This window comes from Meles meles, chromosome 16, assembly GCF_922984935.1.
Source record: "Meles meles chromosome 16, mMelMel3.1 paternal haplotype, whole genome shotgun sequence".
Taxonomy (NCBI): Eukaryota; Metazoa; Chordata; class Mammalia; order Carnivora; family Mustelidae; genus Meles; species Meles meles.
The window spans coordinates 44749837-44775353 of NC_060081.1; the positions used below are offsets into that span (position 1 = coordinate 44749837).

The 25517-nt window shown below is 40.6% G+C and overlaps 1 protein-coding gene across 1 annotated transcript in view; it reads right to left on the reverse strand.

The window, feature by feature from the left end:
* Window positions 1-25517, reverse strand: part of SPTLC3 (serine palmitoyltransferase long chain base subunit 3) — a 134177-nt gene that overhangs the window by 52226 nt on the left and 56434 nt on the right. The window contains exons 5-7 of the mRNA XM_045980168.1: window positions 16360-16484; window positions 14292-14385; window positions 778-883 (exon numbers count right to left, since the gene is read on the reverse strand). Coding sequence (XP_045836124.1) covers window positions 778-883; window positions 14292-14385; window positions 16360-16484 — 325 coding nt within the window. The remainder of the gene's footprint in view (window positions 1-777; window positions 884-14291; window positions 14386-16359; window positions 16485-25517) is intronic.

Below are 25517 nucleotides of genomic sequence, written 5' to 3' on the forward strand. Positions count from 1 at the left end.
ACCTTCAGATGCTAAGTCCAGCCGCTCCCAGCTCTGGATCAAGAATTACCTTTTATATTAGTCTTAACCTTGTGGAAAATGTGCTGGCTTTTTGCATTCTAATGCCAACAACTGGCCCAGTTCAGCAGGCAACTTGCGTTTGGGTACACTCTCCTGTTAGAAGCATCTGGGTGCCTACCGGCAATGCCATGAAGGCAAGAAGCATTCCTTTTCTCTCTCTCTCTCTCTCTCTTTTTTTGGAGAGAAAGAGCTTACAAGTTGGGGGCTGGGAAGGGACAAAGGGAGAGGGAAAGTAGAGAATCTTAAGCAGGCTCCTTGCTCAGTGTGGAGCCCAATTCAGGACTCCATCTTGTGACCTTGAAATCATGACCTGAGCAGAAATCAAGAATCTGTTGCTTAACCAACTGAGTAACTCACACACCCCAGGCAAGAAGCATTCTGATGTTGAGTAACCCAGCTCCCCCTAGGCCTTTGAAACTGTGGGGCAGCCAACGGTAGTGGAGAGAATCAATGCAAGTTATCAGTGCCCTGGGAGGACATTTCTGAGGACACCTTCACAAGAATCCAGCCTCTGAAGTGTTCTGTCATATGCAGAGACATTGAAAAGCCAGGTGACCCAAGGCCTGACAGCTCACATTAATAGCTCTGGCTTCAGTCCCTTCATAATACCTTACATCCAACTCATTTTTCCATGGAGCTAGGAGAGGTCAACCTTTCCTCAGTTGTCAGCTTGCTGTGGGCCCCAGTGCCTTAAAATGTCTCTGGTTATTTCCATACCTGTAGATGCCCTCCACTAGGATGAGAATCTTCTTCCAGGCTCTACGGATTCGAGGCTGGCCATAGATTACAGCATCTCTCAGGAGCTTCTCAAGGCTTTGCATGTCTTTAAATAATACCAGAAAAGAAACTGAGTCATGAGAAGGTTTTTCTATCCTCCCCCATTTTCTTTTTTGAGATGGCATCAGATTTCTTGGGCTCCGGCTCAGGCCTGAGCTTTTCCGGGAGCAAAATCGGAATCAGCGAACACCTGAGGGGAGAGAAGGGCTTACATTTTAGTACAACTTAACTCTGACAAGATGACTTGTGGGGTTTGTATGACAGGCAGAATCAACCCCCACTGGAGGCACATTGTTTCATAAGCTCTTAAAGGCTCTCCTCTCCTGCTTCAACAGAGATAGAAATGCTACATTACATGCATCCCTGGGACTTCAGCTTTGTTACCAGGTTAAAATGAACTCACAGAGATATCATAAACTAACACTCACCAATTGTTTAGGCATGAGCATGTTAGAGTTAGCTGAGTTTGTACAGAGTGGTGGCCTTGCTGGCAGGTGTCTCACTATCTATACTTTGAGACCTGACCTTCGACATCCTCCGTCTTTGGAGGTTTCAGAACTCCAAGTCAGGGGAAACATCCGCACTCCTTTGCAAATTATTTGGAAACATCTGGACACATTAATAGGCGCTCCCCATTATTGAGCCCTGTCTGCATTCCAGGTATCCTTCCAAGCTTATTTTTTGTAAGAACTCTTCTAATCCTTACCATGACCCTAAAGAGGAGGCACCTTCATTTTATGTTTTAGGAAACCAGGGCACAGGAAAGTCTGGTAAGTCTCCTAAGGTCTATGATCACAACCAGCAAAGCCAGGATTTGAACCCAGGCAGTCTTGTACCATGACCCACATTTAGAATCACTACCTTTGACTGCTTTTATTGAGAGCTGTTGTCCCTTCTTCAAGCCCCACGGTCATGTAGGACAAGGAAGGATGGATGTCTGCTAGAATATTCTTCTTAACTTGTGGCATTAAATATAATTAATAGTGACTTTTCATTTATCTGCAATCACATGTAGATGACCAGGGTTTGGTTGAGAGGCCATTGGGAAAGATTGGTCTACATTTCAGCTGTGTGTGTGTGTGTGTGTGTGTGTGTGTGTGTGTGTGTGTGTGTACGTTTACCTGCAAAGCCCAGAGAGAGAGAGAGATAAAAGGCAGAGGCTTATGGGCTTGTTTTTTTAGACTCCTTGTATTTCTACTGTGGGGTTTTTTTGGTGTGTTTTTGTTTGTTTGTTTGTTTGTTTACCTCCCTGAGCCCTCCCTTTTTGAGAATCTGAAACCAACATATCTTAGTCTGGAATCTGATTGTAATTTGGAAAGACAGAGATGCTACTAAACAGCTGACCTGTTACATAATGTTCTCCAGGAATTAGAGACCCCATTAAAAATGCTCACAGGATAAACTTAGCAGAGATAAATCTAAAATGGCACAGTCTCAATATTGGGTTTGGTCACTGCGACAAGAAGCAGGCGTGCCAAAGAAACAGCTATTCGTTGGGTTATCGCTGGTCTAAGCTCAAGTTAGCTGAGGTTCTTGGTTTCAATGGAGAGCCCTGAAACTTTACCTTTTAGTTCCCAGTCTGTGGTTGGATCTGCGTTAGGGCTTCCTTACAGCGTTTGTCCTAGTGCACAATATTAGCACCAAATCAATGATCATTCAATCGGTTGCCTTCCCATGGAAAAAGGAAGGAGAATAACATATTGGATCTAAATAGAAGTTATGAGAAAGGATAATTGCCTCGTGTCTGCAATAATATTTCTTTAATTACCTGTGTTTGGGGGCTTTGTTTTAAAGACAGGCAGACATCTGTCTTCACGGATGTCATGTGTTTTAGTGACATGACATCATTATCCACTAGATGGCAGCCAAGGAAACGAAAAGCAGCTTTTCTGCCTTCGAGAATTTCCAGGCTAATAAACCTTCACCTGCACGGACATTTTGCCTTAGGCTGGGTTCCTAAGATGTTGAAGGAGCCCCTGTGATTGAGGGAGACAGTTCCTTTTTCTATAATCTACTGCAGGCCTGTTAGTCTCTGAACGGAATGAAGAGATGATGAATATAATCATTCCTGTTTAAAGAGTGTTTTTCCTTCTGGGAATTGGATTTTATAAGTTTTGTTTTGTACAGGAAGGACTCATGATCAGTGTGGTCCCAATGCCATAGTAATAAAAACAAACCCAAGTGAACGAAACTACCAGCCATTTAAAAAATGACTACTCTAAGATTTTGAAAAATATGTATAGGCAGAGATTATTCTATTGTTTATGCAATCAAATAGGTCCCATACATATTATAGGCTTAGCGTGGGATTAGGTTTAAAATCAACACCACTAAAGAAAAACAGAAGGTTCTCCCCATTCTTTTAATAACAGCAGGACAGAGAACAAGCCTTTCAATGGCCATGATGTGTTTCATGCATTTTGCTGTTGGAAGTGAGAGGAATCGTGGTCCCTTCTACGGTAGGCACCTGTTCCACTCGAATAGAAAGTTCCACGGGGCTAGGCTTTGGTGAAACATCACACAGCTCCTGGTGTCCACACACTGGGATTCTTGAGCAGGGTAAAAATCAATAAGCCTTATTTCCCACCTTATTTCCCGTAAGCAGGAATTCACCACAGTCCCTTAGAAACAGAGAAGCTGGGCAGAAAAAGGGATGACTTCACTCAGTGGGGGATTCCAGACCCACATTAGTGTCTGGCAGCTTTTCTTTGGTTCTTAGGGTCTTGATCTATTAATGCTAAGAGCTTGTGTAGGTTTAGGGCTTTGTGGTTTATGTTCTGCAGGCCTTGTAAGAGTGTACTATTTCAGCAAGCCACACACTAACATCTGCAAGGGATTTTTAAATAATGATGCTTAATAAAGCACTTATATTTGCATTAAGTTAATTCTCATGACACCTCTAAGATGTCGGAAAGAATGATTAGGTTTTTGTTTTCTCTGATGAAGAAACCAATGCCAGAACGTTTGTAAAACCAGCCACCCAAAACCAAATCCAAACAAACCAGTTTCTTATTGATTGATAAAGGTCTGAGAAATGGAAATTAAAATAAAAAAAAATAAATTTGATGCCCTCAAGGTGCACACACACAACACTACAATATCGTTCTAAACTTATTGCGCACTATGGACTCATAATTTCGCCACAAGTTTGGGTATCAGCAATGCCTTCAGCATCAGTCACCACCGTCTGGCTCACTAAGGTGATTTCCTTTGGTTTGTGAAAGGCTGAGAGGAGCGAGCTGGCATGATGGGGGATGAACCGTTAGCTATCAAAAATGAAGGCATGGAGGCCACATTCTGGTGATCCGTGCAAAGCAAGCCCTGGTTTGTCACAGGCATGGCGAATCAGATTACTGAATTGCTAAATACTTGGAATAATCCAACGATGTGCCAGAAACTACCATCAGGCTTATGTGACAAACATCCTTTGAGGGCTTGTTCCTGAGCCTGTGCTTAAATTCAAAGCCCTGATAATATCAGCACGCCTCTGGATCCAGGGCCAATCATGGTGGTTGCGATGATTATCAGCTCTGTTTTCCTATGCTGCCCAGTGTGGCTGATGGTTCTTCCCTTCTCCTTCAGGGCTCCGCGAAAACCACCTCGAGGTGCATTGAGCTACACCCTCTGCTTCCCTGTTCCATGACTCCTCACCAAAAATATTATCACGCCTGCACAGGATAGGCATTCATCAGCTATCTCTTAAGTGAAAAGACGGTTGGATGATGAAGGAACACTACTGGTTACTCTAAGTCCTTGCTCTCCATCTGTCCTCCATTCTTCTTGTTCTTTTGGAGATGCTCAGTTTCATCCTTGAACGTTGAACTGAAATGTGAACTGTGAAGCAATATTGCTCAAGTGACTGGGAACAATGATAAATAATTTATACGTACTTTTTAGATGATGATGGGGGACATGTACCTTGTTTAGCCTTTGGGGAAAAGCATAATCATAATGGCTAACTTTGGTAAGCAAAGTAAATGTTTTTGAGATTAATGGGGGAATTTTTCATGCATTGAAATTAATGCATCGTACATTAAGTTTTGCAGTTTGGGTAAATAGTTTGGTTCAGATTTTCTTGATAGCCCTGTGGGTATGTGGAGAGGTGTTGCATGGCCTTGGGGCAGGTCTGCAAGAAGCAAGGTGATCTTGCAAGGACACCATGGCAACTGGGAGTAAAGGACCAAGCTGATTTGAAGGTGAGGCAGGTGCTAGGGGCAGGGCCTGTATACCGGAGGAGAGGATCATACGAGCGACTTGGCCATTGAGGTCAGTGCAGGAAGGTCAGATGTGACTTGGGGAATGATGTGGGGGCTCAGAAGTCAGTGCTAGGATGGGGTCCTGCGTCTCAGGTCAAGGGCAACCAGCGTGAACTATGGCTGCATCTGCCTAACCCAACTGCCCTGCTCAAGGAGAGTTGCATGGGAGAGGGAGAGGGAGGCTCCTGCCCTTCACCAGCCAGGGTGAGGCAGCTTGGAAAGGAGGTAAAAGTGCGTCATGCTTAAGGATGGGAACTAGAGTCAGATCTCCTTGGTGTACATGCCAGCTCTGCCTCTTGTTAGCTCTGTGTCTCCTTCCCACTTTCTGCCCCTGTTTCTTTGTGTGTAAAAAAGGGAATAATCCTAGCAGGTGCCTTGTGTTTATGAGGCTCAAGTGAGTTAGTACAAGCAAAAGGCTCATTACAGCAAAGGTTCAGTACTGTTAGTTGTTGTTAGAGCATATCGAGGCAATCACTGCATTTATTAAAGAAAACAACCCAGTTCAGGAGTCCAAATCAGACCTTAAGATCTAAAATGTTGTGGCTCATAAAAAGTAGTCTCGATGCTGTTTCTAGGTTTGAACTTCCACTGAAACAGACTGCTGAGCCCTCAGAGGCAGAACCCAAGAGTTTCCCCACAAACACTGCACTCATTCTTCTGTCTCCTCTTGGCCTTTAAATGCCTTTAGGTAGAACCTTGGTTCTGTTTCTCCACCTTTTCAAAAAAAATTTAATTAATTAACTAATTAATTAATTTATAACAACTTCTCCAAATTCTTGGCCTGCCCAGGGCTCTGACCCCATGGCAACTCTCCTAGCTGAAGAGACTGCTTCTCCTCTCCAAGACTAGTTCAAGAAGCCCTTTGTGATGCCCTTGAGGACAGAGATTGCCTTTACCCTCGCTAAGTGTGGTCCCACACCAGCACCATTGGCGTTACCTGGGAGACTGGCAGAAATGCTGAAGCTCAGGCCTCACCCCAGATCTACTGCATCCAAGTCTGTATTTTAACAAAATCCCTCTAGTGAATTTAGTGTATGTTAAAGTCTGAGAAACATTATTCTGGAATCTAGGTCCCACGTCATTATCAGTAAAGTGAGCAAATTCAGAGAAAAAACCCACCTCAGTCCCGAGTTTCCAAATCTTTGGAAGAAGTTGTCAGTTTTTCCAGAGAGTTAAAATTGATCCAGGGCTTGAAGTCCTGGAAAGCCAGGGTGTTAATTCTCAGCCTGGAGGATGTGTTTACCCAGGGCATCCAAGTGCCCCAAGGGGCTGTGGACCACTTCCTCAAAATGTACCAGAATCATGATGGAGAACAGATTTGTTGTCCCTGCTGGGAGCTGGCTCCTTAGCCTCGGTTATGAAACGTCTGAAGAGTCTGATTTGTGACACCTGCGGAGTCATGAAGGCAACCTGAGGACGGGCTAGTTCGCTGAAGCTGCCCAAAGGAAAAAGCAGAAGATGATATTCTTGGCTCTTAGCCAGAGGAATTTAGAGGCCAAACTTTAGGATTCTGAGTTAAAATTTGGGCAACTAACAGGACAAGCTGTCACACTGAACTGATTTTTACACAGGAGCCCTACCTCTCTGGGTCCTACATTCACTCTGCCAGTAGCTGAACTTAACTTAGTGGGTCAGAGCATTAGGGAATGCTGTACAGGCCCTGCCTACATCCCTCAGCCCGCCTCTTATTGCAAACACAGGCCATTCTTTGTCCAAGGGCTTTTTTTTTCCTGGCTGCGGGGGCCATAGTCAGCCTGAGCAGGAACAGCCTCCAGTCACCCACAAATGAGAATTGGTGTATAAATAATGCAGCTTCCTCACACCTCAAGTGGGATAACACTGAGGTATGTCTACACTGGTATAAAGAAGTCCTAGTAGGACTGAGCTTCAGTTATCTATTGTGGTAGCTTGCTTGACAACATGCCCTTTGTTGACTGCCTTTCCTTCTCTGTCTCCATTCCCTGCTCATCTGCTGGTGCTTCCTGGGGTTCTCGTCCTAAATAAATCACTCAAACCCTTGCCTCAGGCTCTGCTCCTGGGAGAAATGAACCAAGAGAAGAACAACACACTTGGATTTGAATTTTGACTCTGGCCATTTATCATGTGTGACATTAGGCAGGTCATTCAATCACTCTGAGAATAAGTTTCCTCTTAACAATGGAGAGATAATGGAGAAAACTATGAATATGGGGTTTTGTTAAAATTAAATTAACTATTATATAAAGGGCTTAACATAGAGTTTGGCACCAGAGAATGAAGAATAAATGATAGGTAGGGTCTCAGTAATTGTGCATATTCACTGTCTAGGAAGAACTAATCTATTGGTGATAAAGAAGTCTGGTACCCAACTTTGAATTTAGTTCTTCTGAATCCTTAGAGAGTTTCCTTAGAAACTAGCCTTTGCATGTTCTGATTTTGTTCCCTTTAGAATTTTCCTTCTGTTTGGTCTCCTTTGATCCTTATTCTGATTTTGTGAGAAATTGAAAGAGAAATGAGGAATAGCTTCAAGTTAGTCATCAAGCTTGTTCAAATAGGATTTAAAGCTTGCAATGGTCTGAACAGGTTTAACTGTTCCTTAGGTATATTCTACCCACGCATAATTCAGAAATTCAAGGGTCCAGAATTCTGATTTACACACAGTTGCTGTAAATAGCAAAGGGGATTCTCTAGTACTGATTTGTATAAAATAAGACCATTTCTCCTCCACAAGTCAGGGGAGTATCCTCAACGTGTAAGCAGAGGACACAGGCAGGGGAGATCCCAGGAGAGGAGAAGCAGAGAGTTGTACGATATCCCATCATCGTGGTGTTTAAGAACATCGGGTCGAGGTGGCCATTCTTAAGAACCCGTCTCACAAGTTACTAGCTTCGGTCTGGGCTGGTTGCATGCCTCATACACACACAGGAAGGCAATTTAGTATCTTCTACATCTTCTTTACATTATCATTCCAATATGCATGGATGCATATTAAGAATTAAACCATCACCGTTTTTGAGGAATTGAGTGTTCTCCTGGGAATGGCAAAGCAAGAAAGACAGCCAGCAGCAACTGAAGCCTTCCATATTGTGACCTCATTTCATTCTTTCCCCTCCGTATACCATTCCACGTCTCTCACGTCTCGAGGAACAAGTCATTCAAAGGACCCCGGAGGTACCCTCGCTCCCAGAAGTGGGTGTTTTCATGCTATGAACACAATAGCTGGGAAAGTACGCCCATTTCAAAAGTAGTAAGCGTGTCAGTGAGTGGGAACAAGGGCTTTGTTTGTCTGGGAATGAAAGTGTATTAGTTTCCTTTTAGGCTGGGAGAAATTAGCACGGACATGGTCAAAAACAACATAGATTTGTTATCTTACAGTTCCGGAGGCCAGAAATCTGAAATCCTCTCCCTGGGCTCAAATCAGGGTATAGGCTGGGTTGCTTTCCTTTCTGGAAACTCTAGGGGAGAATCCATTTTCCAGCTTTCAGGGGCTTCTGGCACTGCTTGGAGTGTGACCTTCGCCCACTTCAAAGCCAGCAGCATCTTTCTCACGTGGCATCACTCTGACACTCACACTCCTGCTTCCCTTTCCTACATTTAAGGACCCTGTGATGACACTGGAACTGTGCAGACAATCTCTATGTTAATGTTCATTGTTGAGCAACCTGAATTCCATCTGCAACTTCAATTCCCCTTTATCACATAATATAATATATTCACAGGCTTTGGGGATTAGGACACAGATTTTTTCTTTTTCCCCCTAAGTAGGCTCCATACCCAGCATGAAGCCCGACAAAGGATCCTGAGATCAAGACCTGAGCTGTGGTTCAGACGCTTAATCGAATGAGCCACCCAGGTGCCCAGAGGACATGGACCTCTTTAAAGGCCATTATCCCACCTACAACAGAAAAGAGCAATGGCAGCTCATACATGAGAGAATTTTCACTAGATGATGGAGTTTGAACCCTTGCTGAGCACAGCTCTCCGTTAGTTGGAAGGGGCGGAATTTACACAGATAGCTCCGGGCTTCCCCATTGCGCAGTTGTAGGATCTTGGACAAAGCCCACATCTCCTCATTGGTAAACCAGCACCTGCCTCATGGGGTCATCCATGAGATTAAGTAAGTACATAAGTGAAGGCCACTAGCTCAGCATCTGCCACAGAGTAAATTCTCAGTAAGTGCTGGTTGCTGATATAAAATAACCACAGTTAACATTCATTATAGAGATGTAAATGAGAGCTATTCTCTGCATTCTGCGAGCACAAAGGGAGGGCATGAGGAATGAGTTACTAAATGTTTGAGAGCTTTGTAAAATTGGAAGATAAAGTGAAATTCTTGAATTAGAATTTGAGCAAAGGATTAAGGAATTAAAATGTTATTTGAAAGTAATAGCAAACTTGGGGCGCCTAAGTGGCTCGGTGGGTTAAGCTGCTGCCTTCAGCTCAGGTCATGATCCCAGGGTCTTGGGATCAAGTCCCACATCCAGCTTCTTGTTCAGCGGGGAGCCTGGTTCTCTCTGCCTCTCCCTGCCACTCCGCCTGCTTGTGCATGCTCTCTCTGACAAATAAATAAATAAAATCTTAAAAAAAAAAAAAGATAGTAATAGCAAACCTAACAAAAATAAAATTGCAAGAATAAGAGTACTACAAAGAACATCTACACACCCTTTGATCTAGATCCATCTATTAACATTTTATTCCATTTAATTGATCACTTTCACCTGTCTATTGATTGATCAACTGATTGATCTATTTTTATCTCACACAGTCTTTTACTGAACTGGGACTACTTTGCATATAATGGTATTTCTGAACATTGTAGTGTGTCTTCCCTAAGAATAAGGGTATATCCTCTTATGAGAATACACTAAGGGCCAGCAAACTTTTCCTGTAGAGGATCAGACAGTAATACCTCAGCTTTTGTGGGCACACATTCTTCTCTGTATTTTATACAATCTTTTAAGAATGTGAAATCTATTCTTGGCTCCCAGGCCATAACTTGTTTACCCTGGACGACAGAGGAGCTATCCGCTTCAGTACATTTAACGTTGATACCATAGTCTTATTTAGTAATATCTAACCCCTGGCATGTTCCAGTTTTGTGAACTACTCGGGAATGTCCTTTATAGCACCTCCCTGTCTCTTTCAGAACCCAGAGCCCCACATCGGGCTTCCTGTTCAGTGGGGTGTCTGCTTCTCTCTCTCCCTCTGCCTGCCGCTCCCCCTCCTGGTGCTCTCTTCTCTCTCTGTGTCAAATAAGTGAATAACATCTTTTTAAAAAAGAAAAGAAAAGAAAAAGAAGAACCCAGTCCAGACTCAGGGACTGTATTTAGTTATCACAGCATTTTGGTATCCTTTAATCTGGATCATCTCCTTAGCCTTTCTTTGTATTTTACAATATTAGTGTTATGAGGAGAATACATTCCTCCCCCCCACCCCGTTTTCTTTTCAATAGAACATTTCTACTTTGGTGCTGCCTAATAATAAAATTCAGTATTCTGATCTGAATACTATGTAAGTCATGTTGAGTCCTTCTCGGGGTATTGTATCTGGGGATATGCACTGTCCCTCTGCCCCTCATCAATGATGTCAGTTTTTACCTGCTGTCCAGATGGTCTCAGATTTCTTCCCGATGTAGTTACTATGCTTCCTTTTGGATGTATTTTCATTGCAATTGTTATCCTGAGCTGGAATCTGATGTAGAAGATATGATACAGCTAGCTGCCTAGGCTGTTATGGGTTGGACAAGGAGAAGCCAGTTGAACAATTATGGAGCAGTTGGAACTAATGGAAATATTCAATCCATGACTGAACTGCATCACTTATTTGAATATTTAAAATAAGGTTGTCTTACAGCAGTCTGTTTAGAAGTTTTCCCATTATGCTGTTTCTGCTAAATTATGTGTGTGTGTGTGTGTGTGAACAAAAATGTGGAAATAATCTTCACTGATGTGTTCTTGTTGTTGGCATATATTCTATATATGCAAGAATAAGAGCAGTATTTTTTAGTAACTGTTTGTGGGACTGGAATGCAGGTGGTGATTATCCCCTTCTCTTCATATTTCAGCCTCAGCCAACAGGCAAAGAATCAATTCAAGCCATCCCCTAACCCCACTCCCCTCAAAAGAAGGGTTGTTAACATAGGGGGGTCAGGGCCTGACATTCCTTTGCCATGTGGGCCATAGGAAACTATCTCAAGAAGCATTAGCCAAACCCTAGTTCACTTCCTGACCTATGTCCTATAGGCTTTCAAGTTTCTTTTCTCCATGCAGACCAAGAAGAGGGAAATCATACATGGGTGTCCAGCTCCTGCCACAGCAATGGTGGTTAGAGAAGCTGTGTTAGTTATCTATGGCTATGTCACAAATTACCCCCAAACATCCACAGGTTCTGTAGGTTAGGAATCTGGGAACCTTAGGTGGGTGTTCTGGCTCAAAAAAGTTGTGAGCTGCAGTCAGGATGTTGGAGCTACAGTCATCTGAAAGCTTGAGTGAGGCCAGAGGATCCCCAAAGATATCCCATTCACAGGGTTGTTGGCAGGAGGCCTCAGCTCCTCTGCACAGGCTGCTTAAGTGCGCCCCCTAGTGATGCCAGAGGGAGGAACAGGCAAAAGCCATAATGCCTCTAAAAAACTAGCCTTAAGAATGACATATCATCACTTCTACTGTGTTCTTTTGACCCCATAAGCCAACCCTGAGACAATGAAGGAAGGGGCTACCCAAGAGCATAAATGCCGGGAGGTGGTGAAGTCACTGGAGAATGACAACTGTAGGTCCTAGGTTGGAGAGTAGGAAATTCTTTTTTTTTTGGTAATTGTATCTATTTATTTGACAGAGAGAGACACAATGAGAGAGAGCGAACACAAGCAGGAGTGTGAGAGGGAGAAGCAGGCTTCCTGCTCAGCAGGGAGCCTGATGTGGGGCTCCATCCCAGGACCCTGGTATCATGACCTGAACCGAAGGCAGATGCTTAACGACTGAGCCACCCACGTGCCCACTCTCCCGCCTTTTGTTTTTAGAGTAGGAAATTCTTGGTTAGTGAATAAGAAAACTTTCTGTTGTTTATATATGCTTGCCCTGCTCTCTCTCTCTCTCTCTATCATCTATCACTACCCCTATAAAGCCTTCAAGGGAAAAGTAGAGAATGGTAGAATTTGGGCTAAATTCCATATAATAATACATAGAGAAGGTTTCAACAACTGTTTTGGGGACAGCTGATCTTCACCATCCATAAACATATTGTCTTTTCCACATGATTCTGTTCAAAGCCTTAACTTAACTCAAAGCTTGTATCTCTGTTTTCACTGCCACTAGACATGGTGGGGGGGGGGCTTAATTGCTTTGAGCAATTACAGTTCATCCAGAGAACAGCACAGAATGAAGCAGAACTGTCCAAACACTGTTTGTTGCTTCTTCAAGTACAAATATCTTCGCTTGTATATATATCTTAGTGGCTCTACCTTAACTGGCCAAGACCTTTTTTTCAGGCTCTTCTCCAGTAGTTCAGCTTCACGCTAGAGTTTCTGCTGCTCTTTACACACTCCAGATTATTCTATTTGAAATACCCTTTCCCTTATCTCTGATCAGAATTCTCTTAATCCTTCAAAGTCTTTGGCAGATACTATCAATTTCATGCACTCCCCAAAGTGAAATGACCTCTGCATTCTTCTGGGTCTTCATAATATTTTCTACGGTCCTTTAGTGGCACTGGCAATGAAAATGATGAGGATAATAATAACCTAATAACAGCAGATACAAGCAACTCAGAAGTTTCCATTGCCAGGCTTCATGCTAAGCAAGAACTTTATGTGCCTTTTCCAACATATTGCGAAATAGGCATTGTAATTACCCTCATTTTTGCAATAGGTAAATAGAGATCCGAAAAGTTTAAGTAATTTGCCAAGGATCACTTGCAAATAAGCTGTAGAACAAGGACACAGATGCTTGGGCCAAAGCCTATATGTTTTTCTTTTGAATACCAAAGATATTGTATGATAACAATTATATTTTAGGAAAACTTATTTGCAAGGAAACAGACAGAGTTTAAATGTAGAATTCAATGAATTTTAATAAGAAAGAATGTACACATCAGCCCAATCAAAATAACAAACATTTCTATCATCCCAGGAAGTTCCTTTATTCCTCTTCTCAGCAAGTTCCTCCCCCCAAATCAGAAGAAAACATCATTATGATTTCTATCACCATAGATCAGTTTTGCCTAAAAGTTTCTTTTATTTACTATAAATAAACTCATATAGTATATACTGTTTTTTTTTTAAAGATTTTATTTATTTATTTGACAGAGAGAGATCATAAGTAGGCAGAGAGGCAGACAGAGAGAGTGAGAGGGAAGCAGGCTCCCTGCTGAGCAGAGAGCCCGATGTGGGACTCGATCCCAGGACTCCGAGATCATGACCTGAGCTGAAGGCAGCAGCTTAAACCACTGAGCCACCCAGGTGCCCCCAGTATATACTGTTTTATGTCGGGTTTATTTCATTAAAAATAATTTTTCTTGAGAATCATCCATGGTGTGTGTATCAGTAGTGTATTTCTTTTTTTTATCAGAGGGTCATATTTTATTACATAAATACAGCACAGATCTTTTCCATTCTCCTGCTGATAGAAATTTGGGTTGTTTCCAAATTGGCTCTAATTGGCTATAATGACTAAAGCTTCTACGGACATTCTTGTACAAGCCTTTGGGTGGACATACACTGCAAATTCCAAGATGAGGAATTTATGGGTCACAGTATAGGGACATATCTGCTTCTCCTACTAGATTGTAAGCATGTGCTGGGTGAGGATAGTGAAAGGAGGCATTATTTTAAGGAAGAACATAACTTTTTTACCTGACTATAACATAGAACTTAAGTCTTAAAACTTTCCTAAGGCAGAATTATAGAAAAGGAAGTTATAACACTTCAGATAATTGAACGTCAGTCTCCTACGAGATCAGTCATGTCTACAGAGGCTGCATTGTAAGACCACTAATAACAGTGACATTAATGTGTTTGGGTTACACTTAGCAATCTGGGTGTTTAAAGCATTTCAACCATTTGCTTCAGGTCAGCAGAGGTTAACAAGCCAGTAGTGAATATAAACATAATTGTGTTTTATGAGGCTAAATTCCCAGTCGGAAGAGCAAGGACAAAGCCCCATCAATAATCTTTACTCTCCTCTAGAAGCAAGCAGTAAATGTTGGGATAAATTGATTGATACTCACTGTTGTGTTTGAAGATCCTTATGGTTGCACCTGAGAGTCGGGCCCCAAGTACAAGAGATGCATGATTTAACTCATCACTTAAAATGAGGCATCCCTGTTCAGAAAGCAAGCACACAAAACACACAAAAAAGTAAATAAAACTAAAGAAAAACAACATGTGGGAACAGAAAGATACTGAGAGACCTGTAACATACACCCCCCAAACCCTCTTTAATTTTAAAAGGACGAGTTTCGCCTGATGTCTATGTGGATAAAATCCTGTAGACAATTAGCTAATAAAGATGGGGATTATTTTAAGGGATTACATCTTTAACCACTTGCATTTGAAAAGATCATTCAAGACCTTGGCTAAATGCCAGTTACCATTTTCTAAAGAGTTGATCTTTAATGGGAGAGTGGATATACTTTGGGTGGGTTGTGGTTTGCTGGGGTTCTTCAGTGCTGTGCTGGATTACTTGAGACAGTTTTGGTGTACTCCGTCTGGAGGGCAGGGGTTTTTTTCTGCTAAGCTTTTCAAGTTCTTGTTTTCCTATTCTCATTCTCTTCTGTATTGACATCCTTGTAGACGAAAGTGTCCCTGCTTTCCAGCTAAAAAGTTGCATTTGGAAAAGTGTGGATGGCAATTCAGTCTGAGGTAAGTGATAAAGATCAATCGAATTTACTGCTTACAAATTATAATCGTGAAATTCATTTTCTTTTTTTAATTTAAATATTTCTAAATTTTAAAATTGCTCAAGTGAACCAAAAATGCAGAGACAAATTCTGGTGACCATTTGTGGCCACACAGAATCTTTGAAGTCTTGCTCATATTTTGGAAACTTCACACGACATGTTTTAAGTTTTGGGGGCAAGAGTCAGCAATATTCTCATACCTCCATACTCTAGTTGTGTGTGTGTGTATTTATAATTTTTTTGGTGAGCATTTGATAGTTACTGGTAAACCTCATGATACCACACCCCTAAGTTCTTCATCATGTATTTACTAAGAACAAGGACATTCTCTGGCTAAATCACAGTACAATGATCATACCCAAGAAATCCAAAATTCATAAAGTGCTATCACCTAAGAGACAGCCTGAATTCACATTTCCCCCACTGTCCTAATGGTATCAGTGTCTTATTTTATAGATGTTTTATTTCCTTCTTCTTTTTTTCAATGCAGAATCTAATCAAAGATCATGTATTGCATTCAGTTGTCATGAATCAGATTTTTTTAAAACCTAAATCTGGTTATGACACTTGCTTACTTAAACTGAGCCAACCGAATTCCCCATTTTCCTCAGAAAGAATTTCCAGTACTCAAGCATGACTATATATGAGGCTTTTTGCAACTTGCCTTCATCTCTGGTCTCTTCCCCACCTACAACATTACATTTTAGTTTGTCCAAAGCTCAGTGCTTTATGCATGCTGCTCCCTCTTCCTTATCTTAAAGTAAAAACTCAACAGGTGAGTAACAGATTCAGTTTCATGTCACCCACTTTGCATGGGCATCTCAGCCTTTCCCAAGAAGAGCTTGGAAGCAACTCTTTTGTCCTTCTCAATGGATGTGCGTGGCTTTTCTGTGGTATTCGTCCTATTTTATTTGGTGCATTGTTTCCCTCACTAGACTGTAAACAATATACATTTATAAGGCACAGGTCTTATTCATCTTTTCATGCCCCGTATCTTGCTTTATATGTGGACAAAGTTGTTTCTCAATAAGTGATCTGTTGAATGAATAAATGGAATGAGTGGCATGAGCAAAACGTTTTGTTCAAATAAATGCCCAATAAGCATTTTCTACATTGTAAGTGAGGACATGAGAGCCTTAAAATCTCGTTGATCTTGCTAAACAATCATCAAAGATGACATTTGACCCACATCTAGGACTGCAATTCTATAAACAGAATATCATTATAAACAGATTTGCTGGACTAAACTGGTGTTATTTATTTAAAAAGCTGGACATTCAGTCAGCTTTTCCTAGAAAAAGGACCTTCTCTGCCATACTATTAATGAAGGACTTGCTCAGAGTTGTAATTCTTAGGGGTAACACAGCAGAAGACAATTATATTGACAGATTCTCACCTTTCCGACTAGTGCAGGGATATTCATTGAGTTGGTTGCAAATCCCATCCCAAAGACCATAGCTGCTTCTACATTCAGGAACTTAGCCACAAGGTTCTCCAGTTCTTCATGCTTATCCAAGGTTCCTGCATGTGAAATCATGGGATGAGTGAGTCTTCTCTTCTCAACAAGTTTGAAAACTCAAAATCCAGTGCATACCCATCACCAAAAGACACGTGTAAGAGTGTGTGTAGCAGGTATATTTGCCATAGCTGCAATCGAGAAACACCCCACATGTCCACATACTGTCAAATGGACAAATTAAATACGTTGTGGAGGTATTTACATGGTGGAATTAAACACCGTAATGAGAAGGAACAATCTATTACGCGATACAACAAAATGAAAAAAATCTCACAAATATGTTGTTGAGTGCAAGAAGTCAGACAATTATACACTTATACAGGCTGGGTCCATTCAGACAAACCTATCCTATAGTGTTAGCCCTCAGTATAGTTAATTTTAATAATTAATTTTGTTGCGAGCACAACAAGATCTTTGAGATACTCTCAATGATTTGTTTCTAGATTTGGGTGCTGGTTGCACGGGTATGTTTGCTTTGTGAAAAATCTTATGAACTGTATAGTTAGGATTGGCACATTTTTCTATATAAATACTGATAATGCAATAAAGTCTACAAAAAATACTGTAATTTTTCTCTCTTCTCATCCTACCTCCCTCAAGTGATTAATTAAATTATAACCCCTTCCGAGGTATCCTGCACTTAAATCCAAACAGATCCCATGATTTCTATAGATATTAGTAAATCTAGTTATAACTTAGCGAACCTTTGGAATGTGCTAGATTTCAAAGCCCACCATTTAGGTTATCTCATTTAATCTTAAAAGTCCCATAATATAGGTATCATTACTTTACAGATTAGAGAGCTGAGGTATAAAGAGGTCACAGATAAAAACCAACAGACATAATCTGGTCGAACTCCAAAATTTATGTTTTTACCACTCTGCTACCTTTTATACACTTATGCTCTGATTCCTTCTCATACATTACCTCTATGCCTTACTAAGAGTAAATGTTAATGATCCTCGTATTTTTCTTTTTGCCATCACTTTAACATCTAGATCTGCTATGTCCAATATAGTAGCCACTAGCTACATCTGGTTAGTGCAAGAGTTTTAAATTGCATTTAATTTTAGTTAACTTTATTTAAGCTTAAAAATGGAAGCACTGTAGGGTGCCTGGGTGGCTTAGTGGGTTAAGCCTCTGCCTTCGACTCAGTTCACGATCTCAGGGTCCTGGGATCGAGTTCCAGGTTGGGCTCCCCGCTCAGCAGGGAGCCTGCTTCCCTCTTGCCTCTCTGCCTACCCGTGATCTCTGTCTGTCAAATAAGTAAATAAAATCTTTAAGAAGAAATGGAAGTACTGTAAAATATTTTCCATTGAACACACTTTTATTATTCGTGTAGGATTATATTCTACTTATTTCACTTTAAACAATGAAAATTTAGTATCCAAATTGAGATATCCAGTAAGAGTAAAATATACATTATTTTTTGAATGCTTAGTACAATAACAACAATAATAAAATAATGTAAAATAGTTCATCAATATTTTTATATTGATTACTTATTTTATTTTTTTAATTTATTCAACAGACAGATCACAAGTAGACAGAGAGGCAGCCAGAGAGAGAGAAGGAAGCAGGCTCTCCGCTGAGCAGAGAGCCTGATATGGGTCTTGATCCCAGGACCTTGGGATCATGACCTGAGCTGAAGGCAGAGGTTCTAACCCACTAAGCCACCCAGGCACCCTACAGTGCTTTGATTGATTGATTGATTACTTCTTTAAATGATACCATTTTGGATATTTTAGGTCAAACAAAACATATTATGAAATTACGTTTACCTCTTTTCTTTAAACTTTTTTTAATGTGGCTACTAGAAATTTTATTTATTATTTATTATTTATTTTTTTAAAAGATCTTATTTATTTTTTTGACAGAAAGAAAGATCACAAGTAGGCAGAGAGGCAGGCAGAGAGAGAGGGGGAGAAGCAGGCTCCCTGCTGAGCAGAGAGCCCAAAGCAGGGCTAATCCCAGGAGCCCGAGATCATGACCTGAGCTGAAGGCAGAGGCCTAACCCGATGAGCCACCCCGGTGCCCCAGCTACTAGAAATTTTACATTCCACATGTGTTTTGCATTATATTTTTATTGGACAGTGCTGCTCTACATGATACACTTGACAGAATATAAAAATGTACAAGTGGAGAGATGTTGTAATTTGCAACCACAGAACATAGAAGCAGATTTAACTTAGATTTAAATTAGAGGAATACTGTTAGCATATTTGGGACTACTATAAACTTGCTTTATTCAACCTAAGGGTCAACATATTTTACTATACATAGTGTGATACCAGAATTTTATTAAATTGGTAAATTATCTTGCTTACTGTGTTAACATGGTGAAGAGTTAAACTTAAGAAGTCATGGATTAGTGAGTTCAGGGTTATTTTGCATTTAATATGAAAGAGGACATTTCATGGATCATCTTTGTCCTTCTTGAGTGGTCACATTGTCATACAACAGATGGTTGATGGCCCTCTTCTTGATCTAAAATTCATTTACCCCCAAATTGTCAGAAACCAAAGTAAAACAAGTATTCTAGCAGAATCAATTTTGGGGGGTAGGGAGTTAAAAATCTAAACTGTCTTTAAAACTTTATTAACAAAAGATACATAGAGAAAAGAAATACTAAAATTTAAAGATAAAACATGGGCACATAATCACTCATCAGATTTGTTTTTATCTAATGGAGACTGTATCCCAAGGAAAATGGCCCCAAAGATATGTAATGAAAAGACCATTGGTCTGGGCATGACAGCCTGGGGTTCTGGCCTAAGCTCTTCCACTAAACCATTGAGTGGCCTCTGGCTACCTCTCCTCGAAATTTCCAGAGAGATTGGGAGAGGTGCTGTTTTAGGCTTCCCTGGTGTTGGGAATGGTCTTTCCTCCACATAATGGTCTTCTTGTAGATCCTACTCATTCTTTGATGTCTACCACATATGATGTCTTTTCTTGGATGCTGTTCTTAGTTTCCCCAGGCAAATTTGGCCATTTTCTTCTGAGATCACATAAGTTTCATCACATAATGATTTAGCACTAAGTTGAACATTCATGAAGCCCTCTTCTCTACTACAGAAAGAGCCCTTGGAGTGCTGATACTGTGTGTTGGATGTTCATCTTGGCAGCCACAGAGTACTGACACAGTATAGCCCAGCACTGGTAAATAGTAGGAGCTTGTTGAGTTGCATGTTGTCTTTTGATGGAGAATAACCCCAGAATAGGGGATGTCACAGGGATGAAGGTCAAGACTCACATGATGCTAGGGCAACAAGGTGATTAGGTAATGAGCTCCACCTTGAAAACAACCATAACTGAAGAAGGCCTCCGCAAGGATGGAGGGTGCCCAAACATTGCTATCTTGGTAAATTTCCCCTTTCCTTTCTAGAGAGTCAGGTGACAACTGTGTCCTGGCCCAGTCACCCAGAAATAATGAGTAGAACTTGACAGTGAGTCTCTGTGATGTCTTCCTCCACTTTCATCTTCTCCAAGTCTGCCATCCAGGGGTTTATCTATAACAGATGTATCACTAGAAGTCCTTAGGATAATGTAGAATGTGTTTTAAGCAATGAAACAGCCAAGCAACTACTAAAAGTGGGTATATCCAAGAACATCCTGAGAAAGTGCCCTCTGTGAGTCTTCATCATTAGCCCTGGCTTGTGCAGAGGAAGAAGAGAGGAAATGCAAGTGTCCATATTAGGTTTCCAGATCCGGTCTTCTTCTGGATTTCCAGTGGTCAAGCAGAGATTAAACTAATATTCAAATATACCTATTCTTATAACCACATATCTTACAGCTGAGATACGAGTGGTTTTGCATCTAGGGGCTTACCATCATTTGTGGAAAATAACAGTCCCCACTCCCAATTCCCATTTTTATAGAATATCTTTGTTTGGTGCTCACAGCTCAAACTTAATAAACAATTATGAGAGAGTCTCAGGATGTCTGGACGTTTTCTACGTCAGGAAGCCATGCCTCTAAAAGTTACACTGGGCTGTCTGGATGGGGTGTTCATTAAGGAATACTGAAAGTATGGCTCGTGTGTATTAACTGAGTGTTGCTTTCCTCCTTCTGCTCTTCACAATGAAGAACTAAAATGCAGGAAGACCTTGGGGAAACAAAGCAGTCACAAAAACTTGATGAGCTGCAAACATTCAGGCCAGATCCTAATTGGGCGGAGATGTCTGAGTCAGGTCAAGCTGAAGTTGGTGGTTGGAGTACTTGGGCGGTTCTAATAATTATATTCAACATGTTGTCTTTGTTATGTAAATATGGGAAGTTTTTTTAACCCCTGCAAGTAGGGCTGCAGTCCTTACCCAAGGTACAAATAAATTCATAGTGATTTTTACTTCTTTCTGACTTTAGTGTTTTTTTAGTCTCTGAAGGTCAACCAGAGTCACAAATTGGCTAGTGACAGTGGCTCTCCAAATTGCTATGCTGTGCATATACTGACACTTGTTCTCATCCTGAAGGTTTATTTGCCCAGTGGGATACTGAAAACCTGCTTTGTGAATAAGAATAAATACACGTTGGATGTCTCCTCTTCCCAGCTCTCTCAATGGTATTTCCATGTGCCAAACACTGGGCTTGCCGCCATCAGTCAAATCAATAAAAATCATACACAGGAGAAAATACCAGTATTATGTTTATGCACTGTGTACTTCTGCTGGATTTTTACTGATACTGACTGGCTCATACTTTTTAGTCAGAACATAAAAACTGCTGACTTTCAAATGGATGCTGAGTAATAGTAGAGTGTGGGTGTTATTAATAAGCCTATTTCACCACCACCAATTCTTCCCGTGCGGTACCTGTGAAGACTATTTTCCAAACTGTGACTGTAGTCCCTTTTTGTCCTGTTTGTAGATTGTTTCTTAGACTTGATCTAGGAGAAAGTTGGCATTTGTCGTGACAACCTGTCAGCAGGCTCACCTGGCTGTTCCAAATGTGCCATGGATAGCATCCCAATCTGAGCCACTTTGCTTGAACTGGGGACATGGATGTGGGAAGTTAGGGGCAGACATTGACAATGCCCTTGGTCTTCCTCAAGTTGGTATCAGTGGCTATAAAGGATATACATAGGCGGGGCACCTGGGTGGCTCAGTGGGTTAAAGCCTCTGCCTTCGGCTCGGGTCATGATCCCAGGGTCCTGGGATCGAGCCCCACATCGGGCTCTCTGCTCCGCAGGGAGGCTGCTTCCTCCTCTCTCTCTGCCTGCCTCTCTGCCTAGTTGTGATTTCTCTCTGTCAAATAAATAAAATATTTAAAAAAAAAAAAAAAGGATATACATAGGTGCTGATGTTAATGAAAGTTAATCCGTATCCTCAATGTGTTTGGATGTAACAAGATTTCTTGTCTAAATGAAGTAAAAAGAGACAAACTTTGATGTACATTGATGTGCCTTGGATTTGGAAATCTGGACAATTGTTAATAAATCTAGAGGATTCTTCTTCCTAAGTTGCCATGAGGGCAGGTGCTTATCTACAACAGCAAACATGTTATGGAGGGCCAGAGAGAAAATAGTTTGGACTTTGTGGGCCAGATGGTCTCTGTTACAACTATTCAACCCTGTTATTGTAAAGTGCAAGCACCCATAGACAATACACAAAGGAATGGCTTTGGGTGTGTACCAATAAAACTTTATTTATGGATACTGAAATTTGAATTCTATGTAATTTCACAAGTTGCAAAATAGTATTTTTATTTTTTCAACCATTTAAAAGTATAAAAACGACTTGTGACATGCAGGCAATACAAAAGCAGGAGGCAGCTAGAATAGTCTGGTGACTCTCCATGGGGATAGTCTCCGATTTTAGCTATGAACAGTATGGAGTAGGGTCACAAGTTCTTTGGTGGGATTCAGGAGAACTGGTCTCTAACTTTTGACTTCTCAACCTACTGACCACAAAAAACATTGATTGGCAGCTTATTAAAAAACCCTAGGCTTCATGTATCTCATTTTATGTTATTTGTGTGGGTGGAGAGAAGGTGGTGGAAAAGCCACATATTCTGAAATTCTATGAGTTTCAACTTTGTTCAGTGAACCCAGGTATTACCTCACTGGCAAGTATTTTACTTACATAAAATTATTGGGATATCTCACGGAGTTGTTATGCCTGCTTGGCTTTGTTGACTTACAAGGCCAAATCTACACTTGCAGAAATATCTCTGCTAGTTGCAATTTGGTTGTGCTGTAATTTCTGTCATTGTCAAGAGAAGGGTAATTACCTTGTCAGAACTATAACAGGTATCAGGAAATTGCCCAAAGGCTTTCAGAAACCAAGAGGTACTTTCATTTTCCTACTCTAAAAAATTCCTCTGAGAGTCTGTTTTCCTTTACAAATACTCTTAAAGGAAAATAAAGAGGCTTGAGAGAAATGGAATGAAATCTCATTAATCAGAATTTATAATAATTTGGTCAGAGAGGAACCGGCACTGTTTATGAAGAAGAGTTTTGCTGCTGTAAATTAAGAAGGTGAAACTAATTGATGTGGGGATGTTTACAGCATATTTAATCAAATGCACAGCTTTAGAGCATGTTTATGGCATTGATTTGCATAAAACTGTGTTAATTACAAATGCTTTCTTAAAAAAAAGAAAACAAAATCTCTACTTGGTAGCAATTTGTTAGAAGCTGCTTATTTGCATAGGAACTTGAAGGCCATAAGATGATATTTATTTGAAATTGATTTAATTTAGACAGTGTGCAGACTTAGGCTGGCCCCTTTTTCAATAGTTCAGACTAGTGAGACTGTACATTTCCTGGACCTAGACACAAATATTTGAGAAAAAAACACAGAAAGAGCCTTGCAAATTTGAATGAGATGTTAGCAGAAAACTTTAAGAAGATAAAGAGGGAGACAAACTATCAAGTGATTTAGGACCATGTTCTCAAACTGAGAAATAGAAATTTCAGCAAGTTTGTACATTACAATAGTATAAAAATCACATGTCAAACTTGAAAATAGAAAGTGATTTCCCATTATAGCCAGTCATATCGATTGCTGAGTTAATGTGTCCTTTCTGGTCTCTTTAAGATGAAAATATTTGAAGGCTACTTCTTAAAAGGTGTAACTATAATTTGAATGAATATTCTCCACCAAGCAGTTTTGAGGTGTGCTTAGTCTTCAAGTTTCCCTGTTGAGCTGAATCAAGCACAAGGCTTTCCTTCTCAAAGGAAGAAGTCTCCTAGTAGAGACGAGCTTTCCTTGTGGCATTTCATGAATTTGTTTTCTTAGAAATGAACCTCTGACTAATAGTTGCTCCAGCACAAAGGACTTACAGAGCACAGGCTTCCAAATAATATTTTGTTACAACATATCTGCTCTTAAGCAGGGAAAGACAGACCAAGAAACTAAACACCCTTGAAGAATAAAAGTGGGGGGAGGGGGAAGAAAGGAAACAAAAGTTTCTCTTCTGTTTGCCTGAGTTTAACCTTTCCTGGATTTGGAAATCTAGAGCAACAGTGTGTGGCAGGATGTCCTCAGTGATCAAAACTAACTTACTGCATTGATTTTCTGGCTTGTCTTTTACCTACTTTCCAGTTTTTATTTATAGATCTCATCCCCCGGCCACATGTGGCACTCACTCCACATAAAGTAAAAGACCATTGCATTTTGGAAAATGTTTGACTAATTTGGTCAAGAACGTCAGCCATGCTAGATAGTATCCATTGATTCCCATAGTGTAGTCCCCAGAACAGCAACATGGGCAATACCTGGGAAGTCATTGGAAATGTGAGATCTTGGGTTCTATTCCAACAGGGCTGAACCAGAAGCTCTGTAGGCGGCGCCAACAACCTGTATTTTTCCAAGCCTTGCAGGTGGTATCTGATGTAAGCTAAAGCTTGAGAATCACTGGTGTAAACTCAAGAATCCACATAGCCCATTGTGGGGTCCCTTCAGGAGACTGGAAAATTTGGTCAGTCTGATTCAGTGGGCAAGTCTTGGAAACGCCAGAACTATTTTCATAAGTCTGTGCCTTCATTTTAGACTCCTGTTGACTTTCAAGGAAATCATTAACTGGGGAAATATGAGCTCATTGTGGAAAAATCAGAAGATACTATAAAATAAAATATAATCATCTTTATCAATGCAAATATTCAAGTAAAATATATGTTTAAAGATGGATTCATAGTAAACATACCCTTCTGTAACTTGTTTTATTCTCTTAACAATGTATTTTCTGTTTTCAGAATATTGAGGACTGGGAAGGCATAGAGTTTATCTCATGCCCTAGCTAGTTAAAGGGGAGAATGAGGATTTGAATCCATGCAAACTAATTCCAGAGCCTTTGTTCTCAACCACCCTGCTAAGAAACTGCATTGTAATTTTGCATGGTTAAATAGCATTATGTTAAACAGATCTATGAAGTATATTAAATCAATTTCCTATTGTTGGAAACTCTTATTTTCCCCGAATTTTACTATTATTAAGCATATTACATTGATTATTCTAGATCACACATTTTAGAACACTTATTCAAAAAATTTAAGGCAAAATTTCTTGAAACAAAATTGCTGAGTTAAATGGCTTTCTGTTGATATATTTTCAAATTGCCTTCCAACGTACTCTCTCAACAGTATGTAAGGGTGTCCTTTTCTTTATTCCTTTGAAACTATGGGATATTATTATTTTTTTAAAGATTTTATTTATTTATTTGAGTGAGAGAGAGAGAGCACCAGGAGGGGGAGGGACCAAAGAAGGAGAAGCAGACTCCCTCCTGAGCAGGGAGCCTGATGCAGGGCTGGATCTCAGGACCCTGAGCCTAAGGCAGATGCTTAACCGACTAAGCCATCCAGGTGTCTCTAATGGGATATTACTTTTTTTTTTTTTTAACTTTTGTCAATTAGGTGGAAAATGGTAACTCTGTCTTAATCATTCTTTGACTATTAATGGGACAGAGTATTTCCACACTTTCATTGGCTACTTATATTTCCTTTTTTCCTTAATTGCCATTTTGTGTGCTGGATCTACTTTTTAATGTAAAATTTTCATTACACTATAACATACATGTAGAAAAGAGAACGAATTGTAAGT